Source organism: Bos indicus x Bos taurus, chromosome 5 (assembly GCF_003369695.1).
Source record: "Bos indicus x Bos taurus breed Angus x Brahman F1 hybrid chromosome 5, Bos_hybrid_MaternalHap_v2.0, whole genome shotgun sequence".
NCBI lineage: Eukaryota > Metazoa > Chordata > Mammalia > Artiodactyla > Bovidae > Bos > Bos indicus x Bos taurus.
Window position 1 is genome coordinate 63748495 of NC_040080.1, and position 19732 is coordinate 63768226.

The window sequence follows — 19732 nt, forward strand, 5'->3', positions numbered from 1 at the left end:
AAAAAAAAAAAGGAAGGCATAAAGATCCAGGCAACAGTGGGTCCAACATTGAATAAAGGCAAAGGAAGTCCTAGGATGTCAGTGAAAAGGAATCCCAAGCTGTGCAGCAGGCCTCGAGATGTCAGCCCAGATTGGAGCAAGCCCAGAGGCTCTAGAAGATGAAATTAGAGAATATCTAAGATATTTGAATGTACTAAGAAGTGGTTTATAAAATGATGGGGTAGGGAGGATGAAGGGAACAAGGTCAATTTAGTGGTAAAACATCAAAAACTAAGCCAATAAAGGTAATTATTAACTCTAGAGAAAATAAAATGTTGTTCACTGAATCAAAAATATTTACCAAGTTAGCATAATGTGAACAATGAACATCCATCTAGCCAAATTTCTGCAAGGATGGAGGTGATTGGAATGTACCTGGCAATAGGGTAAGAGTGGTGAAACAGGTTAGTCTCATCACCCCACAGAGAAACCAATGGGAGATTCAAAAATAAAAAACAACATAAGCATGTTGTTTAGATATGTAGAAGTAAATACCACATAACTGACTAAAAGAATCTAAAGAGTGTCTTCATTTGCTCTTCGTAAAACAATTTGACTATCTGTGCCCATAAAATTTTTGTAAAATTGCCAATTTTGTAAAAATAAAACCCACATATTAGAAACGAATGAGATAAGGAGAAGGGAACTCTTTCCTATAGGCAGTCATCTGTTGTAGTTTATAGCACTGGTTTTGGAAAATAGCAAAAGGATAAGGAAGGAAATAAAAAAGCACAAGAATCTCACTACCCAAAGATAATTGCTGTTAGAATTTCAGCTAAGATTCAGTGTATTTCCTATGAGCAGAGCATTTAACCTAGAACATTTCTATTTCACTCCAAGATTCAACTGAATGGAACAAGCATGTGCATGCCAGGTATTGGGTTATGTGCTAAGAAGATTGAGACAAAGATACATAGTCCCTGCCCTTTAATTCTGTTACAGGTTAGATTTACTCTAACAGAGGTAAAAGGAGTATGGAGTTTTCATTACCTGGAGAAGTCCCCTGCTTCCATTTCTTATTAACAAACCAACACTGAACTTATTAAACTTAATCTCTGTAGCTGCAAAAGTTATAAAAGGAGAAGAAACTCTGCCAAGGCCAGTAATAAAATGAAGCACACTACAGGCCAATCAGGAATTAACCAAATTTAATTCCTATGTACTCACTGCATGCTTAGTTGCATCTGACTCTTTGTGACCTCCTGTACTGTAGCACATCAGGCTTCTCTGTCCGTGGGATTTCCCAGGCAAGGATACTGGAGTGGGTTGCCTTTTCCTCCTCCAAGGGATCCTTCTAACCCAGGAATCGAACCTGCATCTCCTGCCTTGGTAGGGGGATTCTTACCACTGAATTAACATGGAAACCCTATATACTCACTACCAGCACAAAATGTCAAGTATAGTAAGTACTTGCAGCCCTTACTTTGGCTGATGTAACTGAGAGTAAACACTTATCTCCATTGTTTTGTCACTGGTAAAGCCTGTTAACAATTCCTGAGAAAGTAAAAAAGAATCTGGGTAATAAAGTCTAACCTTTTCTCTTTTCTTTTCCTTTGAGTCTGTCTTGTTTCACCTGCTCATATGGTGCCAATTGCAGAGGCCTTGCAGCAGGCACTTCAGACCCAAGGTATTCGTGTGCAATGGCTGTGACTGACACCTCAGCTCTGTGGACCACGTGGAGAAGACCTGCACATGACCCTGCAAATCAAGATGGCAGCAGTGGGCTGTGTGCAGAAATGCTGCCCCCAGCACTGTGATCAAGAGCCTCAGCCCAGCTGTGCTGCTCTATGGAAACTCCACCCACTCCTTGCTGCTGTTGTTCTTGCTGTTCAGTTGCTAAATCATGTCTGACATTTTGCAACCCCATGGATTGCAATGCCCCAGGCTTCCCTGTCCTTCACTATCTTCTGGAGTTTGCTCAAATTTATGTCTATGGAGTCGGTGATGCCATCCAACCATCACATCCTCTGTCGCTCCCTTTTCCTGCCCTCAATCTTTCCCAGCATCAGGGTCTTTTCCAGTGAATTAGCTCTTCGCTTCAGGTGGCCATACTATTGAAGCTTCAGTTTCAGCATCAATCCTTCCAATGAATATTCAGGGTTGATTTCCTTTAGCATTGATTGGTTTGATCTCCTTGCTGTCCAAGGGACTCTCAAGAGTCTTCTTCAGCACCACAATTTAAAAGCATCAATTCTTTGTATTTGTAAGGCACATAAACCAGTGTCTGGCACCTAACAGGTACTATGTAAGCATTTCCTGTTTAATGGAAATAAATCTTGTGTGACTGGGGTCAAAAGTCTGTGCCCCAGTGGGGGAAGAAGAGGGTGTGATGAATCGAGAGAGTAGCATTGAAACATACACATTACCGTATGCAAAATAGATGGTGGGAAGTTGCTGTATAACATAGAGAGCTCTGAATATTCATATTCATATTCAATATTCATTGGAAGGACTGATGCTGAAGCTGAAACTCCAATACTTTGGCCACCTGATGCAAAGAACTGACTCATTTGAAAAGACCCCAATGCTGGGAAAGGTTGAAGGCAGGAGGGGAAGGGGACGATAGAGGATGAGATGGTTGGATGGTATCACTGACTCAATGGACAGAAGTTTGAGTAAGCTCTGGGAGTTGGTGACGGACAAGGAGGCCTGGCATGTTGCAGTTCATGGGGTTGCCAAGAGTCGGACACGACTGAGTGACTGAACTGAGGGTTCCTCGGGGCTTCCCTGATAGATTAGTTGGAAAAGAATCTGCCTGCAATGCAGGAGACCTTGGTTTGATCCTTGGGTTGGGAAGATCTGCTGGAGAAGGGATTGGGTACCCACTCCATTATCCTTGGGCTTCCCTTGTGGCTCAGCTGGTAAAGAATCCGCCTGCAATGTGGGAGACCTGGGTTCCCCACCTGCAATGCAGGAGACACTGGTTCGATTCCTGGGTTGGGAAGATCCGCTGGAGAAGAGATAGGCTACCCACTTCAGTATCCCTGGGCTTCCCTTACGGCTCAGCTGGTAAAGAATTCACTAGTGTGAGACCTGGGTTCGATCCCTGGGTTGGAATAGTCCAAGTTCCCCTGGAGAAGGGAAAGGCAACCTACTCCAGTATGCTGGCCTGGAGAATTACATAGACTGAATAGTCCATGGGGTTGCAAAGAGTCGGACACAACTGAGTGACTTTCACTTAGGGGTTCCTCACAGCTCCAAAAATTTGACTTACTGATTTCTGTTTTTTCTATTATTGTCTATCTCTAGTACTAGATGCTATGCTAAAACAGAAAAAACAAAACCACAAAATAAAGAGTGAAAAACCAAGATCATGATTTAATCATATTTTTATCCTTCCTTGGTGATGGACAGGGAGGTTGGTGATAGACAGGGAGGCCTGGCGGGTTGCAGTTCATGGGGTCACAGAGTTGGACATGACTGAGCAACTGAACTGAAATGAAGTGTATCCTTCCAGCTCCTACACAGTGCTAGTCTGTAGCAGGTCCTCAATAAATATTTGAAGAATTAATCCATGGTAATTAAATAAATGTTATTTTATGTGAGTCCCAATCACCTATGGATACAGAAATCCATAAAAGAGAGAGAAAATACTAGGATAAATTTTATGTGATACAATCTTGCATTTTGTGTCTGTCCTAATACATACTTTAAATAAAGGGCTATGTGAATAAGGTTAATGCATATTTAGAGACACAAGAGGAAAGTGGTTGGGTTTTCCTGTGGGCTACAGTATCCCACAAAGTTTCCCAGTGGTGGTGATAACTGAGGGAGGCTCATGATTCAGCAGGAGCTAGTTTTCCCTTCCCTGACTCTTTCAGGTCAAGAAAAGTCATTTCCTGACTGGGAAATAGATGTTCTTGGAGCTATACTATAGATCTTTAAGTAATTTTTTAAAAAATTTTACTTTTTGGCCACATTGTGTGGCATGTGGGATCTTAGCTCCCTGACCAGGGATCAAACCTGCACCCCCTGCATTGAAAGTGCAGTTTTAACCACCAGGGAGTCCTCATGCTATATAGCTTTTTGAACTTGCAAAGGCCACCTCAACTTTCTGTGGGCCCCAGTGAGTGAGAAGAGGCATGTATTTTCTGTTAGAAGTTACCCATAAATTTGCCAGCAGCAGGCAGGGTGTCAGCTAAGCAAAATACTCCCAGAACATCTGATCCCTCTTCTTGTGACCTGATGGTGGCTTCTCTCACCCCCTCCCCTACACTCCACTGATCACCCCCCTGAGCTTCCCCAGCTTAGACACTGTCTGCTGGCCTTGGAAGGTACCGGCTCAGGATGAAATCTGTCACAGGGGTGGGAAACTTAGCCAAGGGGAGGTACAGGAGTTTGGCATCCAGGCCCGGGTTGTAACGGATGCGAGGGCTCCGGGAAACAATGGCGTGCTCCATGCTGTTGGTAACTTCGCTGATCCTTGGGTCTGCTAACTGCATTGTGCTCTTTAAGTTGTCAGTATCTGTTTGAGGGTACAAGACAGGAAAAAAAAAAACAAAGGCTCTATTATTCTTTATTAAAGATCATGTCTTCTAAATTCCATCCAAGCTCCTTTTCCATCAGATTACAGATCTAACATTTCAGGCAGATCTCACAAGCTCTAGGCTGTTCCTTAAACAAACTATAAATAATCTTATTTCCCTTCCCCAATTCAGTAATTATGAATTGAATCCCTACTATTGTGTTAGACTAGCAATGAGAAGAACTGTGCTCAGTTCTGCCACTTTTTAGCTGTGTGACCTTGAGCTTAAACTGTTATCATTTGTAAAATGGGGATGATAATACCCTGCCCTAGAAAATAATAAAGATGACTAATAGCAGGGTAGACAGTAGAGAAGAGGATAAGAAAATGGGTGAATATAAGTGCACAGAAAAATTGGAAGGAAATAAGGAAAAACATGGTCTGGTGAAATTCCTAGTCACTAGAGGGGTTTTTTTTCCTCCTAGGAAAACTTCCTGGAGTTCCCAAATTTTCTACAAAAGCCTGCAGGGGAGAAAGAAAGATGTTATTAAAAAATAGTAACACTGCCTTTGCTTTGGTCATAAGGTCATGATGGGGCTCTAATGAGCTAAGGCACTGACGAATGTGAGGGCCATTCTGTTAGCCTGCTGCACATGGATGTGGAGATGGTCCAAGTCTGCTGTACTAACAACACATACAGGAGACAAGCCACATGATAAGCTTATGTAGCCCTGATCTGCACCCTCACCCCTGCTGAGACAGGAACAGCTCAATGGGGCTCATACTTCACTGAGTACCCCAAGAACTCAGGAGGAAGTGATGCCTGAGAGCCAGGATTCATGATAAGGACTTAGAACTTGAAAACAAGGAGAGAGCAAAAGCTGTCCTGATTTTGGGCATGGTCCAGGAAGCAGAGAAGTCACCCCTTCCATGCAGGATGCTGGTGGGTGGTTGGTAAGGGCAGAACAGAGTTATTCAAGTATCCTTAACCCCCCACCCCAACTCCAAGGAACTCCCTTTCTCTTTCCTAGGGAGAAAACTGCAGTGAAAAGAGGCAAACTACATTTTGAAAGTGAAAGTCCCTCAGCTTTGCCACCCCATTTTCTAGGCAAGAATATTGGAGTGGGTTGCGATTCCCTTCTCCAGGGGATCTTCCCGATACAGGGATTGAACTGGAACAATGGAGTCGCCTGCATTGCAGAGAGATTCTTTACAGTCTGAGCTAAGCCCAAATGGGGTCCACCAAAAGAGCCATGCTGACTTAAAGCCAGAAGGTCTATGGTGAGATAATGTCTTAGGAATCCAACACTCTGTGCTCTGTCCATGGGTCTGACACAGAGTCCATCACAAACAGGGCCCATGCGGGCAGGTGAGTGTCAAAGGCCTCATCCAAGAAGCTCAGGGTCATGGCTCCCTCAGAGGCAGGGAAGTCTATGCCATCATCAGGGGAGGCAGGCTGGTGGGATGAGATGGCTTTTGAACCAGGTTCTGAAAGAAGGGAGGACCCAAAGAAGCAGCAGGGTGGAAGAAGCTATCTGAGACCTGGAAATAGTCTATGGCACATTCTTTCCTTGTTCTCTCAAATATTTACTGTGCTCCTGCTTTGTGCTCAGCATCTAGCTTGACACAGATTGGATGGGAGACAGAGGTACCCTTTAGCCCCTGTCAGTCTCCTGGACAGTGAGAAAGAACATGAGCCTTGCATTCAGACATCCAGGAAACGTTTATGCTATTGTGAGAATTAAGCAAAATAGTCTATAAAGGGGCTTCCCAGGTGGTGCTAATGGTAAAGAATCAGCCTCAATGCAGGAGACATAAGAGACTGGTCGGGAAGACTGGTTGAGCCCTGGGTCGGGAAGATCCCCTTGAGGAGGGCATGGCAATCCACTCCAGTACTCTTGCCTGGAGAATCCCATGGATAGAGGAGCCTGGCAGGTTATAGTCCATAGGGTTGCAAAGAGTCGGACATGATTGAAGCAACTTGACACACACGCAAAGTCTATAAAACAGCAGAGATGAGGCTTTGGCACTTAGTATGGACCCAACAGTCCTTCCCTCCCTAGGAAGAAAGTGGACTAAAAGGGCAACTTTGGGTGGCTTCCCCGGCAGAGTTGAGATAAAGAAACTTGGCAGGTGGCTATGTTGTTCTGAAGCATGCTAACCAAGCCAGGCTGTGGCTCAGTTCCAGGCCCTTAGGCACCAGAACACTGTGTCCTGTTTACATGCCTATTCCAGGGATTCTGTGCTGATTCTCAGAAATGTGCCTAGGTTAGATTGCAATTAACTGCCATTTCCAATATAGTTCTATTTTGGGTATGGCTAATGGTGCTTAGTGGTAAAGAACCCGCCTGCCAATGCAGGAAATGCAAGAGATATGGGTTCAATCCTTGGGTCTAAGATTCCCTGGAGAAGAAAATGGCGACCTGCTCCAGGATTCTTGCCTGGAACATTTCATGGACAGAGGAGCCTGACTGGGTGCACACACGCGCACACACACAAATCACTCCAAGATACCTGGCCTGATTCTGGGATTCACAAGGCAGGAGGCTATTTGGTTGGCCATGATAACCAATAGCTGTGAGGGCTCTTCTCCACTTCTCCAAAGAGACCTGAGATTCACAGGATTCCCTTAGCTCAGGGAGAAACAGAGCTGCCTAGAGTGCCTTCCTTGTAAATACTGGGTGCTTTTTCTCTTTACTGACCTAACAAGCACTTAATGCGTGTGAGATACTTCATAGATATCAGTCCTCACAGAAGCCCTGGGAGGTGGGCACTCTCATTAACTCCATTCTCTAAATGAGAAAATCGAGGCTTACGATGACTAGGTAGCATTCCCAAAATCTTCTAGCTGGTAAGTGGCAGAGCCGGAATTCAAACCCAGGCAATCTGGCCCAAGCAGCTGTGCTCATAATAACTTCTCTGTACCCAGGGCAGATTCACCTGCACCTGATTCACCAGCATAGGGATGTTTGGCGCCGGGGTGGGGGGTGGGGTGGTGATGGTGGGCGGGCGCGCGGGGAGAGGCCGAGGTGGGGAGATCTCTCCTAAGAACCCCATCTCCCCGCAGGTATGGTTCTGGTACTCCCAGCAGTTCTCAAACCCCAGCTCTGCCTCCAGCGGTGTGGCCTGAGGCTCATAACCGCTCCGAGCCTCCATCCCAATATCCGGAAAACGAAATCGGGTTGGTGACTCCCAAGACCTCTCCACCCCTCTCAGAGACCCCTGTCCCTTCTGGGGAGCTCACAGATCCGGAAGTACTCCTCTCCATAGCTCTCGCGGGTTTCCGGAGGCAGACGCTCCCACAGCTTGCGCATGTGCTTTTCCAGGCCGTCCTTGCCCAGAATGGCTGTCCGGAAGTTCCCCGGCTCGATGATGCTGACTTTCACCCCGAAGTAGTGGAGCTCACGCCTGGGAAGAAAGAGCTTGGACTCAGTCTGGGACCCCACGATGACCAAGGGTCATCAGAGAGAATCACCTCTGACACCTCCAGAGGAGCTGATCTCCCCGGGAGATCAGGAACCTGGGGGTGCGACCCCCCACTCCTACCCAGGCCCAGCGCTGCTTTCATGCAAATAAGCCCTTTCCCAAGCCTGCCTCTGGGCAATTCACATTAGGCCAGCCCAGCCCGGAAGAATCTAGACCACGCCTTGCTCCCACCAGGTCCCTCCCACTCGGCCGCACTCCCAACATCCAGGTGGCAAAGAAATGCAGGGTCTATACAAGGCTTGCATTATCCTTGGAAGGTCGCCCACAGTGCATCTGCCTCCAGGCCTCTCTGTCTCTTTGGGGGACTCTCTCTCCTACTCACACAGGCCCAAAGCAGTCCAAGGGAAGGCTACCCATCACCACCCCACCTCTTTTCATCCCTTTTTTTCTAGGTCCCTGGGGAAGGCCCCTGGTGGGCTAGTCTTCTTCTTGCTACTGTTATAACATCTTCCCTCCATAACTTCCCCAACCCAGCTCTCTTTTCCTGGGGTGAAACCCCCCGGAACTCCCACCCTGAGTGGTTTGGCACTTGGGCCCAGTTACCTGATGCTGTCAGAGAAAGCCTCAACACCAAACTTGGAGATGCAGTAGCCTCCACCAATGACAGCCACACGGCCCCCACTGCTGGACATGTTGACAACCCTGCCCCGGGCTTTCTTGACCATGGGCAGCATATGGAGGGTCACTTCAATCAGTCCCACCAGGTTCACGTTGATCACCTTCACAAAGTCCTCCTTGGTCAGCCATTCATTGGGACCACTGGGCAGGCCCACACCAGCATTGTTCACCAGGGCCCAGAGGCCTGGGGGTAAGATGGAGGGAGAGAGAACCAGACAGAAATCAGCAGTGTCTCTGGAATATCACCAGGGTCCACTACCCACCAGCTCTGGGCTGCTGAGGATGGTTGCTGCTGCTACTAAGTCGCTTCAGTCGTGTCCGACTCTGTGCGACCCCATAGACGGCAGCCCACTGGGCTCCTCTGTCCCTGGGATTCTCCAGGCAAGAGTACTGGAGTGGGTTGCCATTGCCTTCTCAAATGCATGAAAGTGAAAAGTGAAAGTGAAGTCGCTCAGTTGTGCCCGACTCTTAGTGACCCCACGGACTGCAGCCTACCAGGCTCCTCCATCCATGGGATTTTCCAGGCAAGAGTACTGGAGTGGGTTAAGCATTTCATAAAGTACAGGACAGCCAGACTGGGGGTGTGGGGTTGGGAGCTATGACAGCCCAGACATATACCTAGAGGGGCACTTTTGCTGATGCACACAGTCTATCAGCTTAGCTGTGCCCTGTACAAACTATGATCCAGGCTTAATAGGATCTAAGCTATTAGCTCAGGGAAAAGAGATCTCATTTTCATACCAATGAATTAATGTTTCAATTCCTTCCCCCATCATACTTCCCCCTCTCTATTCATCTGAGTATAAGAAACCAATTCTACTTCACACATTACCAAAATTGCTCCATTCATTCATCCATTCACACATTCATTCGTTTCATGCATCTGTCAGTTATAAAGGAAGGTGCTAGAGGCACAAAATGAACAAAACAGGGTCTTATTTTTCTAGGAGTTCACAAACCAGAAAAGAAATAAGATTTATAAACAAATATATAAAACATTTAAATAATTTTGGAAAAATGTGAAAAGAGCTCTCTTTGAAATATTTAAATGAGTTGGTATTAATATAAATGGAGAGAAATAATGCTAGGTATTATCATTTAGCTCTGCAAGGGCCAGACTTGAAGAGCCTCAAGTTCTAGTACTGGTTCTAACTCTAGCCTTGAAATCACTTCCTTTCCCTGGGCCTCAGGTTCACTGCTGGCTGGATTAGGACGGTCATTTCTAGCCTGTGGTTGCAATCCTGAGAGCTTTAAGGCTGAATCCCATAACATGCTAAGGAAGGGAGATGCAGGAGAACCTCAGTTTTCATTTGTTTTACATACTGAGGTTCCAAGTAAAATTCCACCTGGGGAGGGGCTTGGGGTTCCTTCCCTTCCCCTCCCCCTGTCTCACTACCCCACTTGGGCTATGTAGCCTCAAGATAGTCTTCCACGCACACATGGGCAGGTCTGGATGTACACACCAATCCTGGTTCACCCTTTCCTCTAGGGCAGGGGTCCCCACACAAGCTGTGTCCCCACCCTCTCTTTCTACTTTCCTCCAAGTAGAGACCACAGGAGAGCCCTGGCTGGCAGGACTCAGAACTTCCCAGCTAGAGGAGACTCTCTTACCTTGCAGTGAACGACATGAGCCCCTGAGACCCAAAGACTGTAAAACCTGAGTGGTTCTGGTAAAAAGCTCTGCCTGCTGGTAAACCAGGACAGCCTTAAACTTTTTTTTTTTCTCTGCAAAGAGGTCTAGAGAACTTTCATAACTCTGTGAACAACTTCAGGGTCAGGTCAACTTGTCATGTCCAGAGACTCTAAGGGGCAACAAGAAAGTGTATGAGGACCCCTTCCCCCCATTTCCCAGTGCTGCTTAGACCCTGTACTAATTCTGGGAAGCTGTGTAAGGTGGATTACATGGGAAAGAGTAATTAAAGTAGCAGATGAAATTTAACTCAACTGACCTTAAAATGGGGAATATATTCTGGATTAGCCTGCTGAGCCCAATATAATCACAAAGGTCCTTCTAAATGGAAGAGGAAGCCAGAAGACAGAGAACCAGAGAGATGGCAGCATGAAAGGGACTGCGCCCGACCTTGCTGGCCTTGGTGATGAAGAAGTCATGAGCCAAGTTGTGCGGGCAGCCTCTAAAGCTGGAAAAGGCAATGACAGCAGTCTTCCTTAAAGCTCTGTTAACACATTGATTTTAGCCTGGGGAGACCCATTTTGGACTTCTGACTTCCGGAACTATAAGATAATAAGTATGTGCTCCCTTAAGCCTCTAAGTTTGTGTGTATTTATTACAGCATTTATTACGTGTGCTCAATCACTTCAGGTTGTGTCCAGCTCTTTGTGACCTCATGAACTACATACAGCCCAGGCTCCTCTGACCTTGGGATTATCCCAGCAAGAATACTGGAGTGGGGTGCCATTTCTTTCTCCAGGGGGTCTTCCTGACCCAGAGATCAAACCCTCTGCATCTCTGCATTGCAGGCAGATTCTTACCACTGAGTTGCCTGGGAAACCATAGGAAACTAATATTACCTGGTGAATCATTAACACAAGGGGCTCAAAGCTGAATGTAGGGCACTGGGGGGAGGCAGCATGTTGAAGAAAGAAACTCACTCTTGCTGAATTATTCATTACTTAGTTCTTTTCACAAATATTTACTGAGCACCTTACTAGATGCCAGACACAAGTAAGTACTCAGGATATATAGTAAATAAAAGGAACAACACCCTCCCAACACACACACCAACCCCAGAAGTTTTATTCTAGCAGGAGAAATAGATAAGTAGGAAAACTAAGTAAAACATTGAGTACTGAAGAGTGGTAAATGCCAAAGAGGGAAATCCAGCAAGAGTCACTGTCTGCCCCTTCTCGGCCCAAGAGTTCTCTGCTCTGACTCGTGTGCACAGTCCCCAGTTTAGTTCCCTCAGGAGGCAGGACTTCCCCCAGACTGCTGCTTCTACAACTGGGCCACGCTTTCCTCCCATTCCTACACCCACATCCTGTATGTGGGAAACTCCCTGGGCTGGTCCCCATGCAGTCCTAGTCTAGCCCTAGCCCACAGACTCCTTTCCCAATAAGAGCAGCCCTCCTGACATAGACACTTAACCTCAAGTCAACCCAGTATCCATCATGATATGAGAAAGAGGACAGGTCTCACTCCTCACCCTGCAATCTAGCCTGATATAGTCAAGGAGAACAAATGCCCTGACTCAGGGAGTCCAACCTCATGTTCCCTCTCCCCTCCCTCCAGCCTGATCCCAACAAGAAACGTGCTCACATTTCTACAGGAGCTGATGATTAGAACAACTGAAGTCCCAGTGAGACATTTAAAGGTTTGGACATTCGGAACACATGTTCCTCCCTGATCTTCTAGTGCAGCTACCACCAAACCCTGCCATCCCTCTGAGTTTCTGGGAGAGAAAACTTCCTTGGAAAATCATCTTTTCATGTGGACAGTCCAGTGCGCTTCTCCGGTGGTGCTAGTGGTAAAGAACCCCCCTGCTGATGCAGAAGACACAAGAGATGTGGGTTTGATCCTTGAGTCTCCAGGGAAGATTCCCCTGGAGAGGGGCATGGCAACGCACTCCAGTATTCTTGTCTGGAGAATCCCGTGGACAGAGGAGCCTATCTACAGGGCTATAGTCCATAGAGTCTCAAAGAATCAGGCACTACTGAAACAACTTAGCATGCATGCATGTGGACAGTCCAAACCACGCAGCAGTTCCCAATCCCACTAAGCTACAGCCTCAGTCCCTTTCTCTCCCACCCTACCTGAACAGGGTCCCTGATAACTGTCAGATGCCTGCGGGAGACAGAGAGAAAAAGAAGGATACACTGAGAAAACCAAAGAATGCAATTTGTCCCACCTTGTTCACCCACTTGGTCCCTCACCCACTGGGTTGCTGCTTTGATGCTCTCTGTCTTGGTGACATCCAGTAGGATGGTCTGCAGCTGATAGGAAGTGTCTTGCTGAAGCTTCTGGGCCCCCTCCTTAGTGAAGCAAGCAGCCAGCACCCGCATGCCCCGATCAACCAGCTGCCTGGCCAGGAGGTTCCCGAAGCCCGAGTCACAGCCTGTGATGAAGACGTACTTGTCTGAGAGGTTGCGGACCAGATTGCAGTTCTTGAACCAGCGGTACATAAAGGAGAGGTCTGAGATAGCTGCCATGGTGTGTATGGAGGGGCCGGCGATGACAGGTGATGGTCAAGAAGAATCGGGGTCAGGGAATAGCCGGAGAGGTGTGCCCTCTGAGCCAAAACCTGCTAGAGCCTGCTGAGAAGAGCTCTCCTCCCTTCAGCTGCCAGCAACAGATGCACAGCCCCTGCATGATCCACTCTGTAATTTGTATAGGTGGATGCCTCACCACACCAATTAGCCAGAGGCAAGAATTTCAAGTTAAACCTGAAGCTTTGTTACTTCAGACCATCCTGGTGGCCGCCTCTCTCTCTCCTCCAGCCCTAGGGGTGAAGGTGCCAGGGATGGGACAAACCACAGTGGTGATGCTGGTGCTGAAAAGTGGCTCACCTGTGTGGCCTGAGCAGGGGAAGGAGCAAGGAGGACTAAGCCCAGAAGACCCATCCTGGCAATCCCCCACCTCCAGCCCAGGGATCAAAATCATTTGTTATGAATGCAAGCATGTAAATAAATGTAATTGTTATTTTGAATGGAAAGATGAAGACAAATCTGTTAATGCAAAACAAACAGAACTGGTTTTGTGCCCTTCAAACCCCAAGGGAAATGAGTTCCAGTCTATCAGCTCTTTGGAATTCTCTGTTCTTAGGTAAGTCTCCCCTGATGAGAGAGGATGAGAAATAAAGGGTCTGCTCCAGGGCAGATGTGCCTCCATTGTCTCGAGGTCAGAGGCAGCAGGGCCTCCTTAAGGGAAACTGGTTATGTGAGACCCCCAACTCCTAGAAAGCAGAAACTCCTGAGGGGCTCAGGGCCCGGATCCTTGGGAGATGATGCTTGAGTCACCAATGAGGAGTCCCCACTTCACTCCAAGCAAGCCCAGCACCCGCCCCCAGCAACTGGACAAGCAGAGGGCTTCAAGGATCGAGGACACATCAACTTCCCCAGGCAGGGCCCCCAGTGGGCATTTTCTTCTACCCCCAGGTCCAGGGAGCTGGTAGGCTGAGTTGAGGATTCTGAAGGGGGGTGGTGGTGATGTCAGGGGAAGCAAGGGACTATAAAGTGGAAGCAAAGGACTATGAAGTCAGCTGACACAGTGCTTAATGGAAAGTGCAGAGGGAAGGGAGGCCAGAAGCCAAAATGTTTGTAGGGCATGAGGCTGATAACAGGTCCAACCACAGGTGGTGAGAAAAGTTAGGAGGAGACTCTTGGGGCACAGAGAGGGGAGGCAGGAGAATAGAGAGTTCTGAGAGAAGCATCACTGAGACCGAGGCTCAGCCAGATGATGAGGAGGGGTGCCCTGGGCAGTTGTAGGAAGGACCTGGGGCCAGACCCTTGGCTCTGAGAGGGGGTGACGTAGGAAGAACTGAGGATGCAGGTCAGGGACTTGGGAAACTCTCTGTGTCAGGCCTTTGAGGGAAAGGAGAGATTACAGGCCATGGGGCAAAGAACTCACAGAGAGGTAGAAGGGAAGCCAGTAAAGCAAAGGAAGCAAGGAAATGAGACAGAGGTGTGAGTAATCCCTCACCCAGGATTGCAAAAATATGGGGACAGAATGATGCTGGAGTCTGTACTGGTCCTCTGGACAAACCTCTAGGGTCATTATTCCTCAGGACTATCCTGGTGACCAGCCTGAAGGACCCGAGACCAACTGCCTACACCTTCCTTATCTAGAGGGTCTGACATAGAAATGAGGCCATAAAATCCCCTAGAGTGAAGGACAAGGATGCTGGTATGCTGCACTCTCCACCAAGGTTAGTCAGCTTTAAAATCAGATAAAGCAGGTGTCATCTTGGGAAATTGCAGGGAGTTTGGCATTCTATACCAAGAGTCCTGGGATTTGGTGGCAGGGGTGGGGGGCGGTGGTGACAGTTCATGGACCCAGTCCTGGGGAGCAGACCCAAATCCTGTAGGATATGGATATGGGAGATGGGAGGTGGAGGCAAACCTCACTTACTTCCTACTCACCCCAAGGCACCGCCTACAATTGATGTGGGAGACATCTCAGAATTCTATCTGCCTCCTTGGTGAGTGAACAAGGAAGTTTTGGCTCAGGGAAGTCAGACAATGTCACTCAAGGGCTGAGCAGGCCCAGGAATGTCCCAGTTCTTGAGACAGCCCCAGATGGTGAAATCCAGGGGTTTGTCTCTAAACCTGAAAAAGAATGAGTTGGAACTGCCCCAGCACAGGCCTGGGCCTGACTTACCATCTTGCAGGCCTGTCTGCTGATTGCCAGGACACACAGCGCTTCCCTGGACTCAAACTTCCAACATCAGAAAAGGCAGGTTGTGGAATGGGAGACTGGGGGGCTGCAGGACAACACAGAGAGCTCTTCTCCCAGGACTGAGAATGCTGCCCCCTCTGATGACTGGCCCTCCTACTCAGATGAGGCTGCTGGGTGCCCTGTGCATCCTTGACTCCTGCCCACAGGTATTTTCAGTGGAGACAGGACCCTTTACCTCCTCCAGGCCATTTCCATCCCATGGGATGGGGAAACCAAGTCACGCCCTGAGGAGGTGACTAGAGACAGAGCACGTGGGGCTGAGCCCCTTCCCAGAGGCTCACATCCTCCAGACATTGCAGATTCCTCAGGGTGGCAAGAGGGTCATGGGGCTGAGAGCTTTGAGATGCTGCCCAAGAAACAGGGCACAGATGTATGCTATTGGATCCCTGTTTCTCAGCCACAAAACTTTGCCCTTCCTTCCCAATATCCCAGAGCCTCAGGAGAAGCCTGGGGCAGAGATGAGGAGGAGGATGAGCTACCTGCCCTTAGAAATAGAGAGCTCCCTCCTTCCACCTTCTCTCCTTCCTCTTGAAGCATCATCCTTCACACAGCACCCAACTAGACTTGACTTGATAGGGCCCTGGCCCTTGGGGAACTCCGGTAGACCATGGCATCCATCAAGAAGGAGGGCAGGTAGCTCATAGGAAGTAGACGAGCCCTTGGCATCCCAGTCAGGTGAGTATTGGGTGTGTGGGTGGCAGGCAGTCAGGGTGTGTCCATGCAGTTCATGACCAAGTACAGAGATTCAGCTTGTATTTTTCCCAAATATTTTCGGTTATTTTGATGTCTGTTTAGGATGAGAGAATTCCCGCCCTTCCCTCCCCTGTAAACCCATGCTCCAAATTAATCATTCAAATTCCCCAAGAAGCACCCAAACTCTTATCCCAGGAATAACTGTTCCACACTAAGCAACCTCTGGCTCTATTCCTGAGAATATCCCATACATAAATTGGATATTTCTATAAACACTAGAGTGGGCTTCTTTGGTGGCTCACTGGTAAAGAATCTGCCTGCCAATGCACAAGACTTGGGCTCGATCCCTGGGTGGGGAAGATCCCCTGGAAGAGGAAATGGCAACCCACTTCAGTATTCTTGCCTGGAAAATCCCATGGACAGAGGAGCCTGGAGGGCTACAGTCCATGGAGTCACAAAGAGTTGGACACAACTTGGTGACTAAACAACAATAAACGCTGAAATCTAAGCACATGAAAACCATCTGCTCTAATGTCAGTTTGTCTTGAGTCCACAAGTCTCTGTCCTCCCTAGATTCAGTTTCTTCCCCAAACAAGGGATTCAGATGAGACAGTGGTCCCCAGGTCTACCAAGCCTGAATCCTTTCCTTCTGCCACCAATTGACCACATGGGACCCTGAGGATAGAGCTAATGTCCTCACTGTGTGGATGACTCAGAGCCTGGAGGATGGACCTAAGACTAGAGGAGGTGCTAATGATGGACCCAGGCTTCCAGACAAGGGTTTGCTTCTCACCCCGAGGTCCACAGCTCACTCACCTGATGCCAGGAATAGCTCCCCACAGAGTTCTTTGACCTATGGAATTGCCCAAACCCATGCCTCCCAGAAGCTCCCATCCAGAACCTCAGGATTATTCATGCTGGTCTTGAAGTAACTGTGCTTGATCCTAGCCACCTTTACCCCAAAGGTGGTAGGAGAGTTCCCTGCTCGAGGCTAAGAGGCAGAGAGGCAAGGCATTCAGAATTTCAGGAAACAAACAGAGAACAATAGAATCTCAATTCAGAGTGGAGTTGGATAATCTTGAAAGTTTGAGGAGTTATGAAGTGTAGCAGCCAGGGAGAGAAAACTTATGATGATGGTACTCTTTCTGTATCGAACTTGAATAATTTTTGAAATAGTTTATTTATATGGGCTTGTCAACTCGGGGTGTGTGTGTTAGTTGCTCAGTCATGTCTGACCCTTTGCAATTCCATGGACTGTAGTGCACCAGGCTCCTCTGACCATGGAATTCTCCAGGAAAGAATACTGGAGTGAGCTGCCATTCTCTTCTCCAGGAGATCTTCCTGACCCAGCAATGGAACCTGGGTCTCCTGCATTTCAGGTGGATTCTTTATGGGCTGAACCACCAGGGAAGTCCCTTATCAATTCTAAATCCTGCCAACAGTGGTGCAAGGCACCACTTATAAGCTATCTCCTCCTATTCACTGCACATGTATTCAATTATCAGAGTTTGCCAATATCACCTCCTTCATACTCCTCAGTTCTCTCTCTCCCCTCTCCTGCTCTAGCCAACAACCTGGCCATCTGTCAGTTCGGTTATCATAACTGTCCTCTAAGGAACACCTCCCTGCCTGTTGTCTCGGCTCCTCCACATTCAAAGCCACCCCTTGTTCTAGAGGCTGATTTGACTATTTTAACTCTCCTGGTTAAATCTCTTCTGTGGAGTTCCATTGCCATTAGAAAGATGGTCTCCAGCCTTTCCAAGGCCTACATCTTTCTACAAGCCCACCCATGCCTATCTGTCCCTGGTGGACCCCACAGCTTAGGCCGTCCACAGTCACTCATTGAGCTGGGCATAGGCTGACACCATTCTCATATCCTGAAGCCTTCCTGCCCTACTTTGCCCAATTGCCAGAGTCTCAAGTTCACTTCTTCAGTCCTCAGTTCACACCCTTATCTCCTGAACCCTCACCTCATTTCACTGGCTACCAAGGCTACCTACCTTCACTAATGTAGTTACAAGCAGCAAAAATGAGATAATGGCATTACTGTATCTCTTTTTCCTTTCTCAGCTGTCAGACACTTTAGGTAAAGGGCCAAATCTTCTTGAACCAGGAACACTTTTTGAGGACTCACAGAAGTGACCAAGAAGTATCTGTTGATTCAAGTTAAGTGTTCCAGGCCCCTCTTTGCAGAGAAGGCAATGGCACCCCACTCCAGTGTTCTTGCCTGGAGAATCCCAGGGACGGGGGAGCCTGGTGGGCTGCCGTCTATGGGGTTGCACAGAGTCGGACACGACTGAAGCGAGTTAGCAGCAGCAGCAGCAGCCCCTCTTTGAGGGCTCCCTGAAGCTGAATATTGCACGGGTTATGGACATGGGCTCCACAGCCAAGTAATCCAGATTCCAGTTATGCCTCGGATACTTTCTGAATATGGGCCCACATCAAAGGTAGGGAGTGGTTGAAGCAAACTCTATAGTCCTGGAGCCCATTCTGACACCCGAAACTTAGAAAGGTGCTTCCCAATGAGAGACCTACAGAGCAAGAGAGAGGGGTTGGAAGGTCCGTGAAGAAAGGAAACCCCAACAAAAGTTGGCTCCCCACCCAGAGGCACAGAAGTAAGAGGAACAAGGGAGGGTCTTCATTCCAAGCCAATACCTGAGGGAGTCTGAGAAGGACTCCATGCTGTACTTGAACATGGAGGAGCCTCCAGCCAAAAGGCTCAACTGGTCCATGACACTGGAGGCGTTGACCACAAGGCCCCCTGCCTTCTACACCAGGGGCATCAGGCTCAGGGTCACCTCGATCACCCCCAACACATTCACCTCTAGCAACTATGCAAAGCCCTGTTTGGTCAGCCACTCATTGGGTGCGGTGGGAGTGCGAATGCTGGCATTATTCACCCGACCTCAGAGTCCTGGGAAGAGTGAGGGCAAGAGGGGAACACTGTGCTGGGCCCAGGAGAGAGGACTCAGCCATGGTGCCAGGTCATCTTCCAACTGAGTTTTTTAATTGAGTCAACAACAGTGTGCCATGAGGTAGAAGGGAAAAGAGTTCAGGAGAGGAAAAGAGGGTGTAGGGGCTGCAAGGCTGTCAGGGTTTGGATATTCTTTGAGCTATTGGAAGGCAGGGATGGTCCTACTCATTTTTCTGCCCATCAGTAGACAATAAGCCCCTTTATTAAGGTCACAGACAGAGTTTGGGAAAATAGTGATGCTCACAAATATCAGAGGAGAGAGACAGAGACTGGGAGGAATGGTAAGAAACAGAAATGAAGGGGAAACTAGAGAAGAGAAAAGAAAAGGGAAATGAATGAAAAAAGAAACACCAAACAGAAAAAAAAAACAAAACAAAAAACAACCATGAATAATCACTTTCTGCAAGCTGGTTGGGAAAGACACACTTGAAAACCCCGGATAGGAGAATTTAGAGAACGGGCCTGCATTGCGCATCAGGAGACAAGCTTTGAAACAACCTGCACCAATTCCTAGGCAATATCAAGGCTTTGAAAATGAAAACACCTTGGGGATCTTCCCAGTAAATGAACAAACACAAAGAAATGTGGGTGGTATCTCTGTCCCCCACATGTTCCTTCACCCATTAGGTGGCCACAGTCATGCTCTCTGTCTTGGTGATGCCCAAGATCACCGTCTCCAGCCTGTCTGATGTCTGGTTCCTCAGCTGCTCAGCTCCTGGTCCGTCAGACACGCATCCAGGGCCCTCAAGCATTGCAGGTCCAGCTGCTGGGCCAGCAGGTTCCTGAAGCCCGAGTCACACCCCATGATGAAGATGAACTTGTCCTGGAAGTGGCTCACCACCTGCCTCTCCCGGTACCAGCGCAGGAGGTAGTACAGGCCCACAAGGACTACCAGGTACAGCCACAAGGCTTTGCAGGGGACAGTGCCTAAAGGCTGCAGTTGAACTAGAGTTCCAGCACTCTCTGTCATGGAGTACTCAGATATCCTCCTGTTCATACTGGAGTCCCTTCTGATCTAGATCTTATAGTTCAAACTGTCTGTGCTTAT

The 19732-nt window shown here is 48.1% G+C and overlaps 1 protein-coding gene and 1 pseudogene across 1 annotated transcript; both read right to left on the reverse strand.

The window, feature by feature from the left end:
• Positions 1–3338: 3338 nt before the first annotated feature.
• SDR9C7 (short chain dehydrogenase/reductase family 9C member 7) lies at positions 3339–12791 on the reverse strand. Its single transcript, XM_027542283.1, has 4 exons — positions 12472–12791; positions 8534–8792; positions 7749–7912; positions 3339–4504 (listed from the first exon to the last, which is right to left on the reverse strand). The coding sequence occupies exons 1-4, from the start codon at positions 12770–12772 to the stop codon at positions 4287–4289; spliced, it is 942 nt and encodes a 313-aa protein (XP_027398084.1). The 5' UTR covers positions 12773–12791; the 3' UTR covers positions 3339–4286.
• Positions 12792–15575: 2784 nt separating this feature from the next.
• LOC113893525 lies at positions 15576–19706 on the reverse strand (annotated as a pseudogene).
• Positions 19707–19732: the final 26 nt, after the last annotated feature.

What these genes read in the sequence shown, in the direction of transcription:
- SDR9C7 (XM_027542283.1), bottom strand. Translation starts at nt 12,772, where the DNA reads ATGGCAGCTATCTCAGACCTCTCCTTTATGTACCGCTGGTTCAAGAAC. An exon ending in GCTTTCTCTGACAGCATCAG is followed by an intron (nt 7,913 to 8,533) that starts GTAACTGGGCCC and finishes CTTTCTTCCCAG; the next exon opens with GCGTGAGCTCCACTACTTCG. An exon ending in AGAGGAGTACTTCCGGATCT is followed by an intron (nt 4,505 to 7,748) that starts GTGAGCTCCCCA and finishes ACCCTCAAACAG; the next exon opens with ATACTGACAACTTAAAGAGC.